Raw genomic sequence first — 22,867 nt, 5'->3', positions numbered from 1 at the left:
AACTTTAGTAAAATGAAAAAGCTCTGCCAAAGTCTTCTAGTTTAAGGTACTCAGTGCATCCCTAGGCTGGAGTGAACTCTGTAGTCACACATCCGTATAACCTTAACCCTTTAGCATTCAGATTATTCTGTTAAATATAATATTTATTTCTTCACATTCTTTTGAATTAATCATGCATTGTCTTGTCACTTTGAGATTTCAATGAAGTGATTGTTTGCTTTTAGTATGACATCGTATGAGAGCTGTTAGAAACTGGATTTGGCCAATTTGAACATAAAACATGTAGAATATTTTGGCCAGATATGGCCGGTTTAAATGCTAAAAGGTTAATATGGGTGTACCTTCAGGACAGAGCAGAGTAGCCAACAACTTAGGCCATGATTGATGTGACACATGTGCAAATGACTCATGTGATGTTAAGGCTAGTTTTCAGCATCCTGTTTTGTGAGGAGTTACAGACTACATTGGTTAGATGGAGGTGTCATAAAACTTGATAAGAGAAGGAAACTCAAGTTTCAAATCTGTATACAGCACTCCTATTAATTAAGAGAGGACTGGGTATTGGTTGTGTTATCTGATCCCAGAAAAAACTCCAGATTAAAGAAACTTCAAACACTTAGAAAAATCTATGGCACCTAGGAAAGGCAATTATTCCTAAACTGGAAGGAGAAGGAATGTGGAACCAGGTGCAAACCAAAGCCATCAACAGGCAGAATGGAGAGTGAGAGAGAGAGGGGGGTGAGATATAGAAGGGGTGAGAGAGAGAGAAAGAAGGCTATGAAAGAGAGAGGGGGTGAGAGAGAGACAGGGAGTGAGAGAGAGAAAGGGAGGTGAGAGAGAGAGAGCAGGGTGAGAGAGTAGAGGCCTTCTGTACCAGCTGGCATGAAGTGGAAAGATAGAGAAAATGAATAACGATTCTACAGAGATCATCATCATCATCATTTAACATCTGCTTTCCATGCTGGTAGGGGTTAGACGGTGAGCTGAAGAGCTGCACCAGGTTCAACTCTGATTTGGCATGGTTTCTACAGTTGGATGCCCTTCCTAATGCCAACCACTCCAAGAGTGTAGTGGGGGATTTTTATGTGCCACTGACATGACACTGTGCATTGTCCATGGCTACAATCTCACTTGGCTTGACAGGTCTTTACGAGAACAGTATATTGCCTAAGGTTTCAGTCACCTGTCACTGCCTCCATGAGGCCTAACAGTTAAACAGCACTTTTTACATGTCACTGGCATTGTTGCCAGTCAGACAGAACTGGCTTCAGCTATGATTATGATTTCACTTGGCTTGATGGTTCTTCTCAAGCACAGCATGTTGCCCAACGTTTGAAGGGTGCTTTTCATATGCTAGTTACACGACAGTGGCATTGGCCATGACAACAATCTCACTTGGCTTAACAGTTCTTCTCAGCACAATATATTGCAAAAGGTCTCAGTCACTTGCCATTGGCTCTGTGAGGCCCAATATTCAAAGATTATGCTTAACCACTTCATCCTGTGTTTTCCTGGGTCTACCTTTTCCACAGGTTCCTGCCACTATTAGAGAGTGTGGCACTTCTTCATACAGCTGTCTTTTCCCATATGGATCACATGACCAAAGCAGTGCAGTCATCTCTCTTGCACACCACATCTGATGCATCCAATGCCCAACTTTTATCTCAGGATGCTTACATTCTGCCGTGCATGCACATTGACATTACACATCCAGTGAAGCATACTACCTTCATTTCTTATAAGCCTACAAATGTCCTCAGCTGTTACAGCCCATACTTCACAGTCGTGTAGTATGGCTGTTCACACGCAGGCATTATACAATCTGCCTTTCACTGTGAGAGAGAGACCTTTTGTTACCAGCAGAAGTAGGAGCTCTCTGAATTTTGTCTAGCCTCTTCTTATTCGAACAGCTATGCTCTCAGAGCGTCCACCCCTGCAACTGACTTGGTCACCCAAGTAACAGAAGCTATTGTCTACTTCTAGTTTTCCCCACTGGCATGTGATGGAGTCTATTTTCTGTATATTTTTAGTGTTTATTGTACCTGTGCACTTTCCACACACAAAAACTGTTTTCCCTGTTAACCTTCCTCTGATATTGCTGTACCTCTTACATGTCCATAGCTTATACTGGGTACATCTTATAGAGTTTCTACCAATGCCTTTTCTACAGATTGAGCAGGGCCATCTACCAGAAGGGATTTGTGATTTGTCTGCTCTCCTACTTATTAAGGTCTTGGTTTTTGCTAGATCGACTCCAAGGCCCTTTGATTCTAGACCTTGTTTCTATGTCTGAAATTTCTTCTCTATTTCTGGTAGTGATTCAGCTTTAAGAAGGTCATCAGCATAAAGGGGTTCCCAGGAGCAGCCCATCTCTGTTATTGCCCGGAGGATTATGATGAACAAGCGGAACCCTTCCTTCTCCACATCTGAATTGGCTAATATATTCCAGAGATATTTTTGAAATAAGTGAGAAATGAAGAATTGAAACTTTAAATACCAACCTGGGGATAATGAAAGGCCAAAGTGACCTCAATAAGATTTGAACACATGGTGCAGAGAGCTGGAATAAATACTGCAAAGTATTTTATACAACACTCTCTTAACAAAAAAGACTAATAGATGGTGAAATCTAATACAAAATATTATTTGTATTTATCCAAACCAATGAAAGAGTTTCTATGCAGGTATTCATCCTGTTAGAAACTGTAACTAAATCCTCTTAACAATTTGAAAAGGGAGAGACACTTTGAATAATGCACTCTTAATATTCAAAACCTAAGAAAATAATTGGGATGGTCATAACTAGAAAATCTTTGATCATATATCAGCTCTGACTTAATTACATGTAACATCCTGTAATTCATATAAGCCTTTACATCTTAACAACAGTATTTCACTGTTAAATGGCTAGTTGATAATTAAAAATATCATGGTCAGAATTAATGGTAATGTCCAGTACCAAATTTCAACTTCCTAAATCAACAAATACAACTGGCATTTTTATTATTATCGTAGTAGCTGAAGAAAAGAAAAAACCTTAAAATATTACCCAGATTTTCTAGAATGGAAGTTGAATTTTTCAAACCAAAATCTACAATCAAAAATGGCAGGCTGACAAAGATGACTTTGAAGGACCAAAAAATTCCATGTGAAATGCAACAGGATTTAGAATGATGGTAACAATGTTTGAATGGAATCAACTTGTATGTTGGAAATATGGTAACAGACAATAACAGAGGAAAAACATTCTACTGCAGCAACATATGACTAATAAAGCTGGTGGTGCAGTAATTTTATACAATCATAATAGCTTAATTACATCACAGTTTAATTATGAAGCTGGAAGTAATCATGAATTATTTTATATTAGGAAAGGCCATGTCTGCATGTATGGAGTTTGTTTTTTGAGCTCTAGCTCACTGCATAACATGTTGGGCAAGTGACTTCTACTATAGTTCTGGGTCAATTAATTAATGCCCCCTGCGAGAGCAATTAGTATGAAAGCTCACAGTTGATTTCTTGCAGGAAGAGAAACAAACAGAAAAGAGGAAAAGAGAGAGAGAGAGAGAGAGAGAGAGAGAGAGAGTGTGTGTGTGTGTGGTGTGTGTGTGTGTGTGTGTGTTGTGTGTGTGTGTGTGTGTGTGTGTGTGTGTCTCTCTCTCTCTCTCTCTCTCTCTGCGCACGCGCACGTGTGTGAATGTTTACATTCTGCATCTTCATATGAAACAATTTGAGTAAAACAAAATAACTTCACATTGCCTGTCCTTTATCAAATACATCTGTAATTCTGCATGTTTAAAAATAAGTGGATTAAAAAATCCATTACCTGGAAAAACAGGTAAGGGTTTGTGAGAGGAAGGGCATCCAGTTGTAAAATAATGCTTCAATACAAGACTGCCCAACCCATACTAGCATGGAAAATGAATATTAAGTGAATGGATGAATGACCAAGCATAAGACCAATCTTTGTAAAAAAAGAAATGTGTTTTGATTTATTTTGCAATTAAAAAAAAAGGAGAATGAATGTTTGCAAATACCTTTCAGAGAAGTCCTTGAATGTATAGTATCAGAATCAAGGGTAGAATCTGAAATGAGAGTGAAATAGGCAGCCCGGGCTTTTGTCTGCTCAGCAAGGGCCTTCGCAGCAGATTCTTTGTCATCAGATTCCACACTGTCATCTCTCACCAAAAGGTCATCGTCAGTCTCACTTTCTGATGTTTTTACTTCTAAACTCTTTGAGGGCCTCAAAGCTGATTTAATCAGTGGTTTGGATGCTGAACTAATCTCTGCTATATTAGCAATTGATGCAGCAGTTGTGACAGAAAATCTTCTAGAATCATTGCATTGTTGAGAATTAGGAAGTAGTGTTGTTTCATAAAGTTTTGTATAGATATCAGAAGATACATATAGCTTTGTCAAGCTCCCACCTTCTGGAACAGAACCTGTTGAAAGAGCCATATTAAAATTCTTTAATGAACAAATGGAAAAGAATCAGCTATATTTGATGGTATTTAAGATGTACTTTTTTTTTTCCGAAAAAGGTCACAAAAATCACCCTGGGTCCTATATGCCAAGCTGCTTTAAATAATAACTTTAAATTTTGGCACAAGACCAGCAATTATAAGGGAGGGGTAAGTCAATTACATCAACCACAGTGTTTAAATGGTACTTATTTTATCGACCCTGAAAGGATGAAAGGCAAAGTCAACCTCAGTAGAATCTGAACCAAGAATGTGAAAATGGATGAAAATGCAGCTATGCACTTTGCCAGTGTGCTATTAATTCTGTCAGCTTGCCACCCTAAGTTGCTTTAAATATCAAATGCTTTAATGCATTAAAAGATTTCCTTTCTCTGAATATGCACTGCTGAAATGAGGGTGTGTCTCATGTGCCCATGCATCTTTCATTCCATTACATGTGGTTCTTAACTAGGACGGCAGTTTCTCCTTGGAGACACTGTGTATCACAAAGGAACACTAGGGAATGCTAGGGCAGAGTTGGGCGTTGAAAGGAGACCTGCTTTTTCTTAGAAGCAAAACAATTGAAACCAAAGACAATCTTTGTCAAGGGTAAAATGTGACTAAGACATTGTGTTATTAGAAAGTTAAAACATGACTGATGATGCAACAAAGTACATTATAATTTCATTATATAAGTTCAAACCTTCATTAGTAACTTCCATGAAAATGTGATATCTACAGTAAAATTTGAACTCAGAACTACATTTGAACAAGAAAAGTGTTTGCAGTAAGTAAAAGCAATAAACGAACCTATATCAACTGATTCACTCTCAAGCTGAAATAAATAGAAAATATATTTATAAAGAAAATAAATAGTTTAAACAAAAAAAAAAGTAACATTTTTATTAATATTTATTGATATAAAATCTATATATGCCACAGGAGGAAATTCATAGAATTTTTAAAACAATATTTCAGAATAATCATAAAAATTTACAAAGAAAATATTCAAATTACATTTTCTAAATAAATATTTATTTCAATTTATATTCTATTACACAACAGTAAACAACAGCAGCATTGTTGGATATAAAGCCAACAAGCCAATCAAAAGCTGAATTCATATCTAATGATGAGAATAAGGGAGTGTCTGCACAACTTGGACAAAACAAAGATTATAAACTACTTTTGTTTGATGCCCAATTTCTTACTAATGTGTGTATCTTTCAGTAACACACACACATATATAGTTGAAAACATGTGGAAAAAAATATAAAATGTGGAAGAGTAATGCCTTTGTTTCATACAGTTTAATATCTTTTCACGCTCAGGGTTGCTGAAGCGTGGAATAAACTGCCTGCATCAGTTGTTGACTGCCATGACACTGCATCCTTTAAGGCCCTCATGCTTCCCGAAATCCGTCGAAACTACACCTGATTATATATACACTTTAGATGAGTTGTAGTGCACCTGAGCACTGTACGCAATTATTATTATTATTAAATATATACATATTATATGGATGGCATGAAATCCAACTGGTTTTTGCTATTTAAATTAGCTTTTCAAGGGACATTGTACAGAAACCAGTTCTCGTGACAGAGGGGTCTCGTCATTTTGGATGTTTGAAGAAATATATATATCATCATCATCATCATTTAGCGTCCGCTTTCCATGCTAGCATGGGTTGGACGGTTCAACTGGGGTCTGGGAAGCCAGAAGGCTGCACCAGGCCCAGTCTGATCTGGCAATGTTTCTACAGCTAGATGCCCTTCCTAACGCCAACCACTCCGTGAGTGTAGTGAGTGCTTTTTACGTGTCAGACGAGGCTAGCAAACGGCCACAATTGCATGGTGCTTTTTACGTGCCACTGGCATGGGACCAGGTAAGGCTGGCAATGGCCACGATCGGATGGTGCTTTTTACATGCCACCGGCATGGAGGCCCATCACACACACACACATATAGCTGCAAATACCAGTGTGACTGTGTTGTAATAAGTTTACTTCCAAACTACATGGTTCTGGGTTCAATTACAATGCATGGCACCTTTGGCCAGCTTGCAGTCAGTAGATGCCTTACTGATGATGTGGCACAAGCACATGCTAAAATCACAATACAGTGCTGTCATTATACAACATTAAGTAGGATAGAGATTGCCATATGTATATATATGTGTGAAATTATGACACGCACCCAAGTTTATAGCATTTGTTTCTCTTTGTATGTTTCACCAGTGTGATTGTTTGGAACTTCTGCATTGGATGTTGCAAATGCAATTGACTGCTGAACTACAGTGGACCATCAAGGGAAAATGTTATTGCATTATATTAATGAAATCAATTGATCATTTAACTTGAAGCAGAGTGGATAACAATAATCTACATGGAATTTGAGCTGGTTTTTGTTTGAAGAACTCGGGGAAAATATTATCTTACTTGAAAACAACAAAGGTTGGGAGTAGGGAGAGCATCTGGCCATTAAAAAATTCTGCCATGTCAAATTTCATCTGACCCATGCAAGCATAGAAAAAGAGGTTGTTAAAACAATGATGCTTATGATATATAATATTACATACACACAAACACATGCAATGAAATTCAGAACAGTCTCTACTAAATTTCACTTCTGAAACATTGGTCAACTTATTCAATCATTGGACTGTGGCCATGTTGGGGCAACACCTTTTATAGTTGAACAGACTGACCCCAGTTCTTATTTTTTTAAGCTTGGTACATATTCTATCAGTCTTTTTTGCCAAACCACTAGGTTAAAGGGATCTAAAACAAACTAACACTGGTTTTCAAATGGTGGATTGGGAAGGCAGACACAAGCACAAAGACACATAATTACGTATATATATAAAACAAAAAAATACAGAAAGAAAATCATACCTTAATTGCAGAAATTCACCTTATAAAGCCAACAATTGTTTCTATTGCATTAACATATATGAATATAGAAAATACTCTTGAAATTAATATTTCGAAAAATATATGTTAACACAAATTTTGGATCACCTTGGAAATGTGTTAACACATATTTTTGGAAATACTAATTTTAATTATATTTTCTATGTCTAAATATGTTAATACAATATAAAAAAAGAATCAGCTTTGGAACGGGAATTCTACAATTAAAGATGTGATTTTATCTATACACATTTTTTTGTTATCAAATACTCTGAATTTCTTGAAATTCTTCAAAATGATGTTTAGATCTGCTTGTCATACATGAGGATTTACCTTGGATGTGTATTCTACTTACATTTACTAGTGTCTGATTGTTGGATATTGTTAACCAAATTCTTTTAAAACTGAGTGCTTTATTGATATCTACCTGGATTTTTTAATCTTTTTTTTTCTAACTATCTATCTATCTATCTATCTATATACATATATATAGACATGGGTTTTTGCTTACCAAATCTACTCACAAGGCATTGGTCAGCTCAGGGCTATAGTACAAGACACTTGCCAAAGGTGGCAAGCAGTGGGACTGAACCTGAAACCCTATGAATGTAAAGATAGCTTCTTAACCACAAAGCCATGCCTGCACCTAGAAAGAAAAAGTCAATGTTAGAAAAGCCTGTGAACTTACATTGTGTAGATCTGCATGAATCGCAGCAAGTGTTCTGGTTAGTTGGAGAGGAAGTTGTGAGTACACCACTCTGTAAAAGATAAAAAGATAGTTTTCATTTGACAGAATTTTGAGTATGTAAATATATTTTTCTTAGTAATTATATAATTTTATAATTTAACATCTGCACAGAAGTTAGGCACATTAATAGATTTGTGTATATTTTAAAAATATTTTTATTCTTTTACTTGTTTCAGTCATTTGACTATGGCCATGCTGGAGCAGCACCATCAAGGGTTTTAGTCAAAGAATTCAACCCCAGGACTTATTCTTTGTAAGCCTAGTACTTATTCTATTGGTCTCTTTTGCCAAAACACTGTGTTATAGGGTCATAAATACACCAGCATCAGTTGTCAAAAAATGGTGAGAAGGACAAACGCAGACACACACACATAATAAATTATATATATATATATATATATATATATATATAACAGACTTCTTTCAGTTTCCTATTTCTTTATTGCCCACAAGGGGCTAAACATAAAAGGGGACAAACATGGACAGACAAAGGCATTAAATCGATTATATCGACCCCAGTGCATAACTCCTACTTTATCGACCCCAAAAGGATGAAAGGCAAAATCGACCTTGGCAGAATTTGAACTCAGAACGTAACGGCAGAAGAAATACTGCCAGTCAGGGTGAGGGGGATGGCAATGACCACATTCAGATGGTGCTTTTTATGTGCCAAATAATTAAATGTGAATTAAATGTATACCATTTTACATGAAACAAACATTAGTATGTTTAATAAGGAGCTCAAATTTCACCCTCTCCCCCAATTTTAAATTTTGAATTTTTTCATCCATCTATTTATTTGTCTCTCTATTTATCCTTATCTATTTATTCATATCTATCTATCACTTTATACACGCGCACACACACACACACACATATATATATATATATATATATATATGCTTATTGAATTTAAAACTTTGAAAACATGGTTTTTTGCATATTCGGAATCTGTCATTGAAAACATAGGAACCCACTGTAAAAAAAATCGGGGGGAATTAAAAAAAGATTTTTTTTTCCTTATACATAATCTCCAACATCTAAAACGCAAGAATCTAAAAACATTTTTTCAAAAAAATGCATTCTTCCAGGAGAGGTATGATTCTGCATTATCCCCACAAAATTATGTATTTCAGTAAAATTAACAAGAAGTGTACGGTGAACTTGCCATGCAGAGCAGAAAATATATTCCAAGCAAAGCCCCTCTGCATCTTTTCCTTGAAGAAAGACACTTTGGAGTCTTTGGATTTTCCACTTTCTACAGCAATCTCACTCAACTCTTTTTGGTGTTATCACACTTTACTTTTGTCCAAAGGTTGGCTATTTAATACAGCTTATGAGCACAATATAATAACTACTACACAAGTCTTTGTTCAAACATTGAAGCTATTCTTAACATTGTCAACATAAAATTTACATAAATTTACACAACTCATATATATGTGTAATACAAAAAACTGAATAGTAACTGAAATATTTACTTGTTCTTAAACAGTACACATCCTCCAAGTACCCCAGCCCATCGTTGGCTTGTTTCCAGCAGTGTAACAACTTCCATAAATATTGAGAAGTCTGTCTGAAAAGTATGTAGAAAAGAGTTGCATTTTAGATTATTATTTCTTTTATCAAACATATATGTAGGAGAAGGTGTGGCCGTGTGGTTAAGAATTTGCTTCCCAACCAAATGGTTTGGGGTTCAATTCTACAGTGTTGCATCTTGGGCAAATCTTTTTATGCAGCTCTTGGTCAAAGCCTTGTAAGTGGATTTGGTTGATGGAAACTGAGAGACCCATTGTAGTATATGTATATATATATATATGTTATAATTTAGAATAAACGGTAAAAGGTTGTGTGAGTGTATATGTATCTCTCTCTATATAAACGGCAGTTTGTCTGTGTGTGTTTCTGTGTGTCTGTTTGGTTGTACCCTCACCCTGACCACGGCTTTCAACCGATTCTGATGAAACTTGACACACACATAGCCCAATGTCATAATTCAAAACTAACACAGCGAAAATTTTGAAAAGTTCCCCCAGTTCTGAAAAAGATCGATAAATTCGACATGGGGTCGACAATCAGAAACACAAACCACAGATGGTCTAGGGGACGCAACTCGACCTTTTTAACTATCAAAAGAAATTTACCATAATTTTTTTTTCCCATTTTTTTGCTATTTTTTGGCTATAACTCTCTAAAAATGCTTTATAGTTATTTCCCTTACAAACCCGAGCAACGCCGGGCGATACTGCTAGTGTAGACATAAATGCAGGAGGTTTTATGTCTATGTATTGTGAAAATATAGTTGCATATATTTTTTTTTTGTCACCTATTAGAATTATTTCCCTTTTCATTCAATGGGTTTTTTTTTCATAGTGTTTGTTGTCATTAATACCTGACGAGAATGAATCATAGCTCTTCGTTCCAACATTTGAAATTCTGAGTACTATAATGACAACCTTTTACTGTTTGTTCTCAATTATAACATATATAAATAATCCTCAATTTCTCTAATATCGTGGTCTCATTCTTTTGTTGTTACTTTTTATCAATTTTAGTATTTACATACATACATACATACATACATACATACATACATACATACATTATCATCATCATCATTTAACGTATGTTGTTCATGCTGGTATGAGTTGAATGGTTTGACCAGAGCTAGCAAAGCTGGAGAGCTGCACCAGGCTCCCGTATGATTTGGCATGGTTTCTATGGTTGGATGCCCTTCCTAATGCCAAACACTTTACAAAGTGTGATGGGTGGTTTTATGTGACACTACATGAATGCTTTTATGGGACACCAGCACAGGACTCTTGCATGCCAATTGGCTTCACCAGGCGATTTGTGTGTGTTGTGGGGGGGGGGACCTCACAACTTCTACTGAGGAGTATGGGTCTTCTTGAGTACAGCAAAGCACCAGTTATCTTGGTCTTCTGTCATCTTGTCTGGAACATTTGGTGTCCTAAGGCCATCCGTCAGTGAGATAATGGGCAGAAACAATTCCCTATTATAAACAGAGGGAATATTATTAATCTTTTAATTTGCATTGCTGACTTAAGCTTATCCTTGGAAAAAGGTGGTCCTTGCTGGAATTCTTCAGTAGTATTCAGTGGGTTGTGAAGCTTTCACTACAGCTTAATATCATCATCATCATCATTTTACTGTCCACTTTTCCATGTTTACATGGGTTCCATAGTTTATTAAGATAGATTTTTTTTTATAGTTGGATACTCTTTCTGTTGCCAACCCTTACCAGTTTTCAAAAAGTGCTTTTTACAAACCATAGTCATCTTCTACTAAAATTTGTATAGTTACAGCTGTAGTGAAGTAATTTCAAATAGAGCTAAACATGGAAAAACAATCACTGGATCAAATACTGATGCATAAGATTAGTAATGAGTTGTAACAGAATTTGAAGTATCAGATGTACATTGTGAAATTCTTTCAGACGCCCATCCCAATTTTTACATTCCTTAGCTTAAAGCTGTTGAACTTAGTCAATGGTAATGTAAAGTGTTTTAAATAATACATACCCTCTATGTTTTTAAATGTAAAAGCAGTGGCTTAGTGGTTAGGGTGTTTTACATATGATTGCTAGATCATGAGTTTGATTTCTGGATTGGGTAGTACATTGTGTTCTTGAGCAAAACACTTCATTTCACATTGCTCTATGATTATTTCCACATATGACATGTGGCACACTTGTGCACCTGTACAGGTAATGTTGATTTGATGGAAGGAATGAGCTAATGTACAACATACATTTGATCACTATAAATAAATCATCGTGCAAGTTGTTTAGTAAAAACTGAACACTTATACATCATCTTCAACTGGAGATTCCAACATGTTCTTATACAAAATGGAGTGTGTGTATCATAACCCTTCAAACTCCCTAATCCCCATCATCATCGTTTAACGTCTGCTTTCCATGCTAGCATGGGTTGGACGATTTGACTGAGGGCTGGCGAACCAGATGGCTGCACCAGGCTCCAATCTTGATCTGGCAGAGATTCTACAGCTGGATGTCCTTAACGCCAACCACTCTGAGAGTGTAGTGGGTGCTTTTACGTGACACCGGCAGTACTGGCAACGACCTCGCTCGAATGCTTTTACACATGCCACCGGCACAAGTGTCAGTAAGGCGACGCTGGTAACGATCACGCTCGAATGGTGCTTTTACATGCCACCGGCATGGAAGCCAGTTAGCTGCTCTGGCAACGATCATGCTCGAATGGTGCTCTTAGCACCAACATCAGATATTCTAATTTTGACAAAGCTATTTCCATTGCTATTCATTTCCATGGACTTAATGAGTTAAAAAGATGTTCTATTTTGACAACGAAATGTTATATTGCTTATTTTATATTTCAAAATTTAATGGGATTGAGCAAGGAGGTGCTTCACTAAGTGGTTGTACTCATGTTCCGAAGATTGTGGTTTTGATTCCTGGACCAGGTGATGCATTGTGTTCCAGAGCAAAACACTACATTTTACATTGCTCCAGTTCACACAGTTGGCAAAAATGAGTATTTCTTCGAACAAACTGGTGTCCCATCCAGGGAGTAAAATACATGCACCATGGAAACCAGAAAACAAGCTCTATGAGTTTATATGACTCAGAGAGGATCTTCATCCTTTATCTTACTGGGACTCTCTTTCTCTTTCTCTTTTCTCTTTTACTTGTTTCAGTCATTTGACTGCGGCCATGCTGGAGCACCGCCTTTAATCGAGCAACTCGACCCCGGGACTTATTCTTTGTAAGCCCAGTACTTATTCTATCGGTCTCTTTTTTGCCGAACCGCTAAGTGACGGGGACGTAAACACACCAGCATCGGTTGTCAAGCGATGCTAGGGGGACAAACACAGACACACAAACACACACACATATATATATATATATATATACATATATACGACAGGCTTCTTTCAGTTTCCGTCTACCAAATCCACTCACAAGGCATTGGTCGGCCCGGGGCTATAGCAGAAGACACTTGCCCAAGATGCCACGCAGTGGGACTGAACCCGGAACCATGTGGTTGGTTAGTAAGCTACTTACCACACAGCCACTCCTGCGCCTATTTTATTAAGAAACTGTCTATAGACACATCACAAAATCAAAAATAAGCTCATTAATCTTATCATTTCAGCTATCTGCTTTTTCAGAAATCAAAGTATACATTTTAAAAGCTTATTGACTAAACAATACATTAATGTTTCTTGCTATCACACAGTTTCATCACCATCTTCCCTCTTTCCCAACTGGGGTAGCTATGTATCTCTTCTACAACAAGACACCAGCTTCTTTCTTGCTATCATATTTTAACCTCTTACCTGGTACAAAGCCTCCTACCTCAATACAACACTCCCTTCATGTGAAGGGTCTTGTCTTGCAAGTTTCTTGGTGACCTCACCGATGCTGGTGCCACATAAAAAGCACCCAATAAATTCTATAAATTGGTTGGCATCAGGTAGTGCATCCAGCCATATAAAACATGCCAAAGCAGGCATTAAAGTGTGGGGTATCTGTTTGGCTTGGCAACACCTGTTGATCTGTCCAGCCCATGCCAGCATGAGAAAAAGGGTCATTAAATAATGATATTTCATTTACGTCTTTTGTCTTTTACTTGTTCCAGTCATTGGACTGCAGCCATGCTAGGGTACCACATAGGCAAATGGTAGAATTTTAGTCAAAACAAATTGACCCCACTAATTTATATCATCATCATCATCATCATCATCGTTTAACGTCCGCTTTCCGCGCTAGCACGGGTTGGACGGTTCGACCGGGTCTGGGAAGCCAGGGGCCGCTCCAGGCTCCAGTCTGAATCTGGCAGAGTTTCTACGGCTGGATGCCCTTCCTAACGCCAACCACTCCATGAGTGGATTGGGTGCTTTTTACGTGCCACCTGCACAGGGGCCGGAGGGTCCGGCATCGCCACGATCGGTTCGAGCATTTTAACGTGTCAGCGGCACGGGGGCAACGAGGTCTGGGGTACTTTGGGGATCGGGGTACTTTGGGGATCCGGGGTACTTAGAATGGGTAGGGGGTATGTGGAATTGCTGCAGAAAGCAGCCCGGGTCTTTGTAGTCACAGCATATCTCCAGAGATCTCGGTCCTTCGCCATTGCCTCAGTGAGGCCCAATGCTCTGAGGTCATGCTTGACCACCTCATCCCATGTCTTCCTGGGTCTACCTCTCCCCCTGATACCTTCAACTGTTTGGGAGTGGCACTTCTTCACACATCTCTCTTCATCCATCCGCAGCACATGACCATACCATCGCAAGCGTCGCTCTTGCACACCACATCTGATGCTTCTTATATCCAGCATTTCTCTCAGGATACTTACACTCTGTTTTGCGTGCACACTGACACTACACATCCAGCGGATCATGCTAGCTTCATTTCTTTCAAGTCTACGCATGTCTTCTGCAGTCACAGCCCATGTTTCATTACCATGAAGCATGGCAGTTCGCACACATGCATCATACAATCTACCTTTTGCTCTGAGGGAGAGACCTTTTGTTGCCAGTAGGGGTAGGAGCTTTCTGAACTTTGCCCAGGCTATTCGTATTCTAGTGGTGATACTCTCTGTGCATCCACCTCCGCTACTAACTTGGTCACCCAGGTAGCGGAAACTATCAACTACTTCTAGTTTCTCTCCCTGGAGTGTGATGGAATCTGTTTTCTGAGTGTCTGTTGTGTCTATTGTCCCTGTGCATCTGCCGCACATGAAAGCTATCTTATCTGTTAATTTCCCTTTAATGTTGCTGCACCTCTTATGTGTCCATAACTTACATTGGGTGCATCTTATGGAGTTTCTACCTGTACCTTTCCTACGGGTTGAGCAGGGCCACCTACCCGAGGGGATGTGTGCTGAGTACCTCTTGCTGCTTACTAATACTTTGGTCTTTGCTACATTTATTCTAAGGCCCTTTGATTCCAACCCTTGCTTCCACACCCGAAATTTCTCTTCTAGTTCCGGTAGTGATTCTGCTATGAGAGCTAGGTCATCGGCATAGAGGAGCTCCCAGGGGCATCCCGTTTTGAATTCCTCTGTTATTGCCTGAAGGACTATGATGAATAAAAGGGGACTGAGGGCTGAGCCCTGGTGCACACCTACTTCTACCCGGAATTCTTCACTATATTCGTTGCCAATCCTAACCTTGCTGACAGCCTCTCTGTATAGAGCCTGTACAGCCCTTATTAGCCATTCTTCAATCTCCAGTTTCCGCATCGACCACCAGATAAGGGAACGGGGAACCCTGTCAAAGGCTTTCTCCAAGTCTACAAAAGCTATGTAGAGGGGTTTATCTTTAGCTAGGTACTTCTCCTGCAGTTGTCGGACCAGGAATATAGCATCAGTGGTGCTTCTACCTGGTACAAAACCGAACTGCATTTCATCTAAACAAATTCTCTCCCTAATGAGATTGGTTATGACCTTCTCTGAGACCTTCATCACCTGGTCCAACAGTTTGATACCTCTGTAGTTATTTCTATCTAGAGCATCACCCTTACCCTTGTAGCAGTTGACTATGGTGCTGCTGCACCAGTCATTGGGTATGACTCCATTGTGAACTACCTGGTTTACAATGCGGGTGACTATGGCATAGCCCACATAGCCAGCTGTTTTAAGCATCTCAGCAGTGATTCCTGATAGGCCAGGGGCTTTGCCTGGTTTCATATCCTTAATTGCCTTATCTACAAGGGAGCTGTCTATTCGGGTAGCTGGTCCCTCTACTGGGTCAACATTTGGCAGGCTCTCCTCCTCCCATTCATTCTCCTCATTCAGCAGTCTTTCATAATGGCTTCTCCAAGCCTCTTTCTTTTCACTAGTAGTAAAAGCAAGTGCCCCATCATATATATATATATATATACATATATAAATAAATAAATAAAACATATGCATATATACATATATGTACGTACCTACCTCTACATGTATATATACATGCATATATGGGTACAGGACACCAAAAAAACGTCAAACACAATGAGAAACGAAAACATGTGTTTATGTTTTCGTTTCTCATTGTGTTCGACGTTTTTTTTGGTGTCCTGTACCCATATATGCATGTATATATACATGTAGAGGTAGGTACGTACATATATGTATGTATATATGCATATGTTTTATTTATTTATTTATATATGACTAAACGCACACATTCATTTCTAAGTAAGATTGTTCTATATATATAAGTCTTGTACTTATTCTATAGGTTTCTTTTGACAAACTGTTAAATTAAGGGTATATAAACATACCAACACTGGTTGGCAAGCAGTGGTGGAGAGAAAATACATACACTATATATATGATGGGTTTTTTTCATTTGTGTCTTCCAAATCCACTCACAAGGCTCTGGTCAACCTGAGGCTACAGTAGAAGAAATTTGTCAAGGTGCCACACAGTGGGACTAAATCAGGAACAATGTGGTTGGAAAGCAAACATCTTACCACACAGCCACACCTGCACCTATAGATATTGAATTTTTCAATATAAAAGAATTATTTCATTATATTTATTCTAATGTTAAAATAATTCACATTTTTAATTTAAAAATTTTACTTAATGCAAATATTTATCCACTGAAAATTGAGAAAAAGTGTATTAGTTTCAGCAATTTTCTATGCAAAATAATGATTCCAGAATTTTAATCACTAGCTTATAAAACATTACTTACTTTAGGGATCTTGAATGATGGAATGGTCCGAAAAGAATGTTCAATAACACTATCATATTGGAAACATAATGGTAAATAACTGTCAAAAACACATTTCAGCTTATTCAAGAAATCCTCGTGATCTCTGCCAGTGATATTCTATGAAAAAAAATAATGTTAAAAAGAAAAATGGAAAATAGTATTAATAGTAACATTTTTAGTAATAATTACTATTAAATAATGATTTATTAATATTTACTATTAATAATAATGTTTCAAGTAAAAATAGTCATATTTTTAGCCTTTGATATTGTTTGAAAATATAAGCATGTTTCCAAGCAAACTTGATATAATTCAAAATAATTTTTTTTAATATTTGATCATTCAAAGATCAGAAAAAGAAGGAAAAAGATAAATATAAAAAGAGCAGTTAAGGGTTCAACTTTATTAGAAAGAAGAGACATAACTTCAACTTAATTTATTTGTATCAAATTTGCTAACTTTAATGATACCGAAGACAGTGCCTGGCAATTATAGGTGGAATTGTGAGCAGTGTTCCCTCAAGGTTGCTTTTTTGTACATGTGCTGGTGGTAAATAAAAAGCACCCAGCACGCTCTGTAAAGCGGTTGGTGTTAGGATAGGCATCCAGCTGTAGAAACCATGCCACAAGAGACATCTGGACATCTCTCCGGCTGGTCAGCTCCTGTCAAACCATCCAAGCCATGCCAGCATGGAAAATGGACATTAAACAATGATGATGATGCACACACATTTTACAAGTAACACACAAAGCATAAACTGTGCATACACAAGGTTTCAAAATGAAATCTATCTTTTTATCAAGAGAAATTTGAGCATTGGTTACTCAGTTGAATGCATAAATACTTAGCAAAAAAGTATGAAATTTGCATACAAGCAAATTTCTATGCACTTCCACATTTCGTATATGAGATGCTGTAGCAAAAATCAGTGCCAGCTATAATTTCTATAGAATGGCTATATAGAAAATCTTAATAATGTAGGCACAGGGGCAGCTGTGTGGTAAGTAGCTAGCTTACCAACCACATAGTTCTGGGTTCAGTCCCACGGTGTGACACCTTCGGTAAGTGTCTTCTACTATAGCCTCGGGTTGACCATAGCCTTGTGAGTGGATTTTGGTAGATGGAAACTGAAAGAAGACCGTTGTATATATATGTATATGTGTTGGGGTGTGTATGTTTGTGTGTCTGTATTTGTCTCACCCACCATTGCTTGACAACCAATGCTGGTCCCCGTAACTTAGCAGTTCAGCAAAAAAGACCCAATAGAATAAGTACTAGGCTTACAAAAAATAAGTCCTGGGGTCAATTTGTCCAACTAAAGGCAGTGCTCCAGCATGGCTGCAGTCAAATGACTGAAACAAATAAAAGAGTAAAGCACACTGCTAACACAATAGAATGTGATATTGTCTTATAAAAAACGTTTAATATACTTTATAGTATATTATGGTTATATAATGAAATACCACACACCTACAAGTCATTGAAACAAAGAGTGTTAAACAAATATCTTTCAGCATTTATTTTGGCTCTTTGTAATCTAAGTTCAAATGATGATGGTGATGAAGTGTGTTAGTCTGCAAATGTGATATTGCACATAGTCAAAAGTTGCAGCTGTATTTTCTTCAAAAAACATCTTAATCTGTTTTCTCAGGACAGTGTAAACACAATAAATATGAAGCAGCCTCATTTAGAAATGGTCATTAGACAGTTCTTTTTGATTGATGATGCCTGCTATATATCAGTTTGGGTAAAGTTAACAAGAATTAGAAACAACAACAGCAGCTGTCAAACAGCTACAAATATTCAACATTGAGTAAAGATGAAGTCATTTGCTTGCAGCAGGAATTAAAGACATAAAAATCAGCAATGTTACTGATATATACTTTAGATAATGTCTCTAATATATACGTGTGTGTGTGTGTGTGTGGAAAGACTGTTGAGTAGATATACAAGGGTGTAGGCATAGCTGTGTGGTTAGGAAGGTTACTTTGCAACCATATTGTCTTGAGTTCAGTCCCACATGTAGCCTAGGGCTGATCAAATCCTTCTAAATGGATTTGGTAGACAGGAACTGAAAAGATTTGTGTGTGTGTGTAATAAATAACAAAGGTGGTTAAATGCAATATAAAACCAAAAAGGAAAAATTCAATTGTCACTAATAGTGACTGAGGGTGTAGGGTAGCACCTACATTGCTAGAAACATGAGTCAAAGACCCTTATAGCCACAAAAAGCACAGTATGTACTGACAGGGGAGATAACTGCACCACAGCAAGTGAGATACATAGGGTGGTCACTAGAAAAGTACTAGGCTTACAAAGAATATATCCTGGGGTCGATTTGCTCGACTAAAGGCAGTGCTCCAGTATGACTGCAGTCAAAATGACTAAAAGAATACGTGTGTGTGTGTGTCATTATTCAGTTTTATTTCAAAATTCCTTGCCAACAGAGAAAGAGCCAGCTTCTAACAGAGTCAAGGCTCCTTCACTGAAATTTCGATGTCAACAGGATACTTATGTATGTATATGTGTAGATTCGCATGTTTTGTTATATGTATGCATGCTCATGTATATAGTTGCATATCTAGACATGCTTGTATGTATGTATGTATGTATGTATGTGTGGGTGGTGGGTGTGCCATGGTTTAAACCTCACACGGTAGTTGTAAACAAGCAAGGTTGTTTGTTTCCAGTCTTCGCTGTAAAGCGTGTCTGGCCAGGGGGATATATTACATTGCTCAGAAACAGGTGAATGTTGGTGACAGGAAGAGCATCTCTGCCCACTTGTTTGATCTAAGCAAACATAGAAAAGTGAAGGTTAAATGATGACAATGACTATGATGATGATGATGATATTCCTTCATTTGAAACCTCTAGAATGCCACAAAGCTTTTATGCAATCACTAGAAATTAGACAAAGCAGAGAATGTAGTCCTAGATACGTAAGGGCTGTAAAAGACAGAAAAAAAAAGATAAGATGCTCATAATGGGAATGTCTTTGATAAATATTTCTAATTCAATTGAAGCTGGCAAGCTGATAGACTTGTGCTTTGTGGCATTTCTTACAACTTCGTATTCTGAGTTCAAATGCTGGTGGGGGTCATTCATCCTCTCGAGGTCAATAAACTAAGCACCAGTTGCGTACTGGGGTCAGTCTAATTGACTTACCCCATCCTCTTGAAACCAATATGGTGAGCTGGCAGAATTATTACCATGTTGGTCCATTTTGCTGAACCACTAAGTTACGGGGATGTAAACACACCAACATCAGTTGCCAAGCAATGGTGGGGGGACAAACACATACACACAAATACATACACATATTACATATATATATATGACAGGCTTTTTTCAGTTTCTGTCTACTAAACGCACTCACAAGGCTTTGTAGAAGACAATTGCCCAAGGTTCCACACAGTGGGACTAAACCCAGAACCATGTGGTTGGGAAGCAAGCTTCTGACCACACAGCCACTCCAGCTTAGTGACATTTCTTACAACTTTACATTCTAAATTCAAATACCATTGGTGTTGACTTTGCCTTTCATCATTATAGGGTTGATAAAATAAGTAACAGTTGAGCACTGGGGTTGATGCAATAGACCCCAGTGCTCCCTTCCTCTGAATTCCCTAATTGACTCCCTTCCCCTGAAATCACAGGCCTAACTTCAAACCGGCATGTTTAATTCAATGACGATTGACCCACATCAAATTTGCATTTAAAAATTTCAAACTGTACCTTTTTCACATCTTTTAGGTTTCCCTGTAGTAAGCAGAACACTTCATACAATAACTGAAGTTGATATAACAGAGCAGATTCATTCTGACTTTGAGTACTTCCAAGGACCTAACAAAAAAATTAAAACAGTTTATACAAATAAGAAATTTACACTGAAATGGAAAACAATAAAGTTCATATTTGAAACAAAAAAAACTTAGTGGTTCAGCAAAAGAGACAGAGAATAAATAGTGGGCTTGGAAAGTAATAAGTACTGAGGTCAATCCCTCTGACTAAAATTCTTATGGCTGCAGTCTAATGACTGAAGCAAGTAAAAGGATGAAAAATACTCAACTTTTGCCTATATTCAAGAGAGCGAGAGAGAGAGGGGGGGAGTGTGCATGCGTGAAGTAGGTATACTGTCATTAAACAGGAAAAAAGAAATCAAAGATAAATTTGTTGCAATTCAGAAAAACATTATAAGTACAAAAGGAAGAGACATCCTTTGATACCAAACCCATTTGAGACTCTGATTTAATGATACAAAATATCATTTTTAAAACATTCAGATTTGGTTAAAACACAGATTTATGAGTAAATCCAGCATTTTCTGGGATATTTTTTTTTAGCAGAAAACTGTTACTCTTTTACTTGTTTCAGTCATTTGACTGTGGCCATGCTGGAGCACTGCTTTTAATCAAGCAAATCAACCCCAGGACTTATTCTTTGTAAGCCTAGCACCTATTCTATCAGTCTCTTTTGCTGAACCGCTAAGTTAGAGGGACATAAACACACCAGCATCGGTTGTCAAGCGATGTTGGGGGGACAAACACAGACACATAAATATATACACACAAATACATATATAAAATGGGCTTCTTTCAGTTTCCATCTGCCAAATCCACTCACAAGGCTTTGGTTGGCCCGAGGCTATAGCAGAAGACATTTGCCTAAGGTGCCACGCAGTGGGACTGAACCCAGAACCATGTAGTTCGTAAGCAAGCTACTTACCACACAGCCACTCCTATGCCTACATTGCATATATTATTCTTTTGCCTTCTTACATTAAATATAGGCTTTAATTTCCAAGGAAAAAATATCTCCAAGACTATAAAGCATAGCTATAGAAATTTTCATTGTCTAAAACTGTTTTTTTCCACCAGGGTCCACATGACCCTTAGAGGAGCACATAAGGTTTTGCTGTTAAAATTTATGTGCAATAAATTGGTTATACTTCTACAATACACAAAATCTTTCAACAATTTTTTTTATACAATTCCATAAATATTTAATTATAAAAATATAACGGGATGCTTTTTGAACAGAGAATGTCTATGGGAGTCCAGTAGAGTAAAATAGGAATCAAAGGTGTTCGTAAGCAAAAAATGATCGAGAACCAATTGCACCAAGAATTAGGTAGGGTTTGAAACACAAATTCTTGTATTAGAAGTCAAACACCTTAATTAACCAATGAAATATACAAGACATTAATTCCACTGACAATTTTAATCATCATCATCATTTAACATCTACTTTCCATACTGGCATGGATTAGACGGTTTGACAGGAACTGGTAAGCCGGAGGGCTGCACCAGATTCCAGTCTGATTTGGCAAGGTTTCTATAGCTGGATGCCCTTCTGAACATCAACCACTCAGAGTGTAATGGGTGCTTTTTACATTGCCACGACTACGATTTTATGGCTGACATTTACATGACATACATACATAGAATAGAAAACAACATACCAACCGATATTCTTTGAAATGCTTGAACACATACATTCCTCGATAAAGGTAAATTGAACGTGGAGGCGAGTTCAAGTAATTTTCATGGATATTAATCATTCCCATCAATTGACCAAATATGTTACAAAGTTCTGTTTCATCTATCTACAAATCAGATCAAATGGAGTTATCTCCCATTACTACGTCCATCAATATGTAAAATATTTAACAAATAAATTACTGAATGTAGCGAACATCAAAAATACAATTAGAAATACTTATGCAGTGTGAACAAGACATTAGCTTATGCCATTTTAACACAGTCTAACAAACAAGGGAGACGAATCGGCAAAAAAAAACACAACAAACCGTTTCTGGATAGTAATATAATATAGCATTCTTTGGGTCATCTCCTTCATCTTTTAGAACAGTCAGGTCATAGAGAATGACACGTGTGTCTGTTAGAGTCCTGAAATAGAACAAATATTTAAGAATCTTGAATAATGTCAAATAAAAAGATGCAAATCTTTCATAATTTCAGCTATCTTACATTCATTTATTCTTTTACTTGTTTCAGCCATTTGACTGCGGCC

General features: G+C 37.5%; 1 protein-coding gene across 2 annotated transcripts in view; it reads right to left on the bottom strand.

Moving 5' to 3' along the window:
• The window catches only part of LOC115213008, a 54,222-nt gene that overhangs the window by 16,523 nt on the left and 14,832 nt on the right, over nucleotides 1-22,867 (bottom strand). For both annotated transcript variants that reach the window (XM_029781905.2, XM_036503890.1), the window contains exons 2-9: nucleotides 22,644-22,743; nucleotides 22,296-22,439; nucleotides 20,570-20,677; nucleotides 16,814-16,951; nucleotides 9,601-9,695; nucleotides 8,060-8,129; nucleotides 5,271-5,295; nucleotides 4,038-4,442 (exon numbers count right to left, since the gene is read on the bottom strand). In XM_029781905.2, the coding sequence (XP_029637765.1) occupies nucleotides 4,038-4,442; nucleotides 5,271-5,295; nucleotides 8,060-8,129; nucleotides 9,601-9,695; nucleotides 16,814-16,951; nucleotides 20,570-20,677; nucleotides 22,296-22,439; nucleotides 22,644-22,743 (1,085 nt within the window). The remainder of the gene's footprint in view (nucleotides 1-4,037; nucleotides 4,443-5,270; nucleotides 5,296-8,059; nucleotides 8,130-9,600; nucleotides 9,696-16,813; nucleotides 16,952-20,569; nucleotides 20,678-22,295; nucleotides 22,440-22,643; nucleotides 22,744-22,867) is intronic.

Source organism: Octopus sinensis, linkage group LG6 (genome assembly GCF_006345805.1).
Source record: "Octopus sinensis linkage group LG6, ASM634580v1, whole genome shotgun sequence".
Lineage (NCBI taxonomy): Eukaryota > Metazoa > Mollusca > Cephalopoda > Octopoda > Octopodidae > Octopus > Octopus sinensis.
Note: the sequence above shows the minus strand (reverse complement) of the source record. Positions and strands in the feature narration are given on the sequence as shown.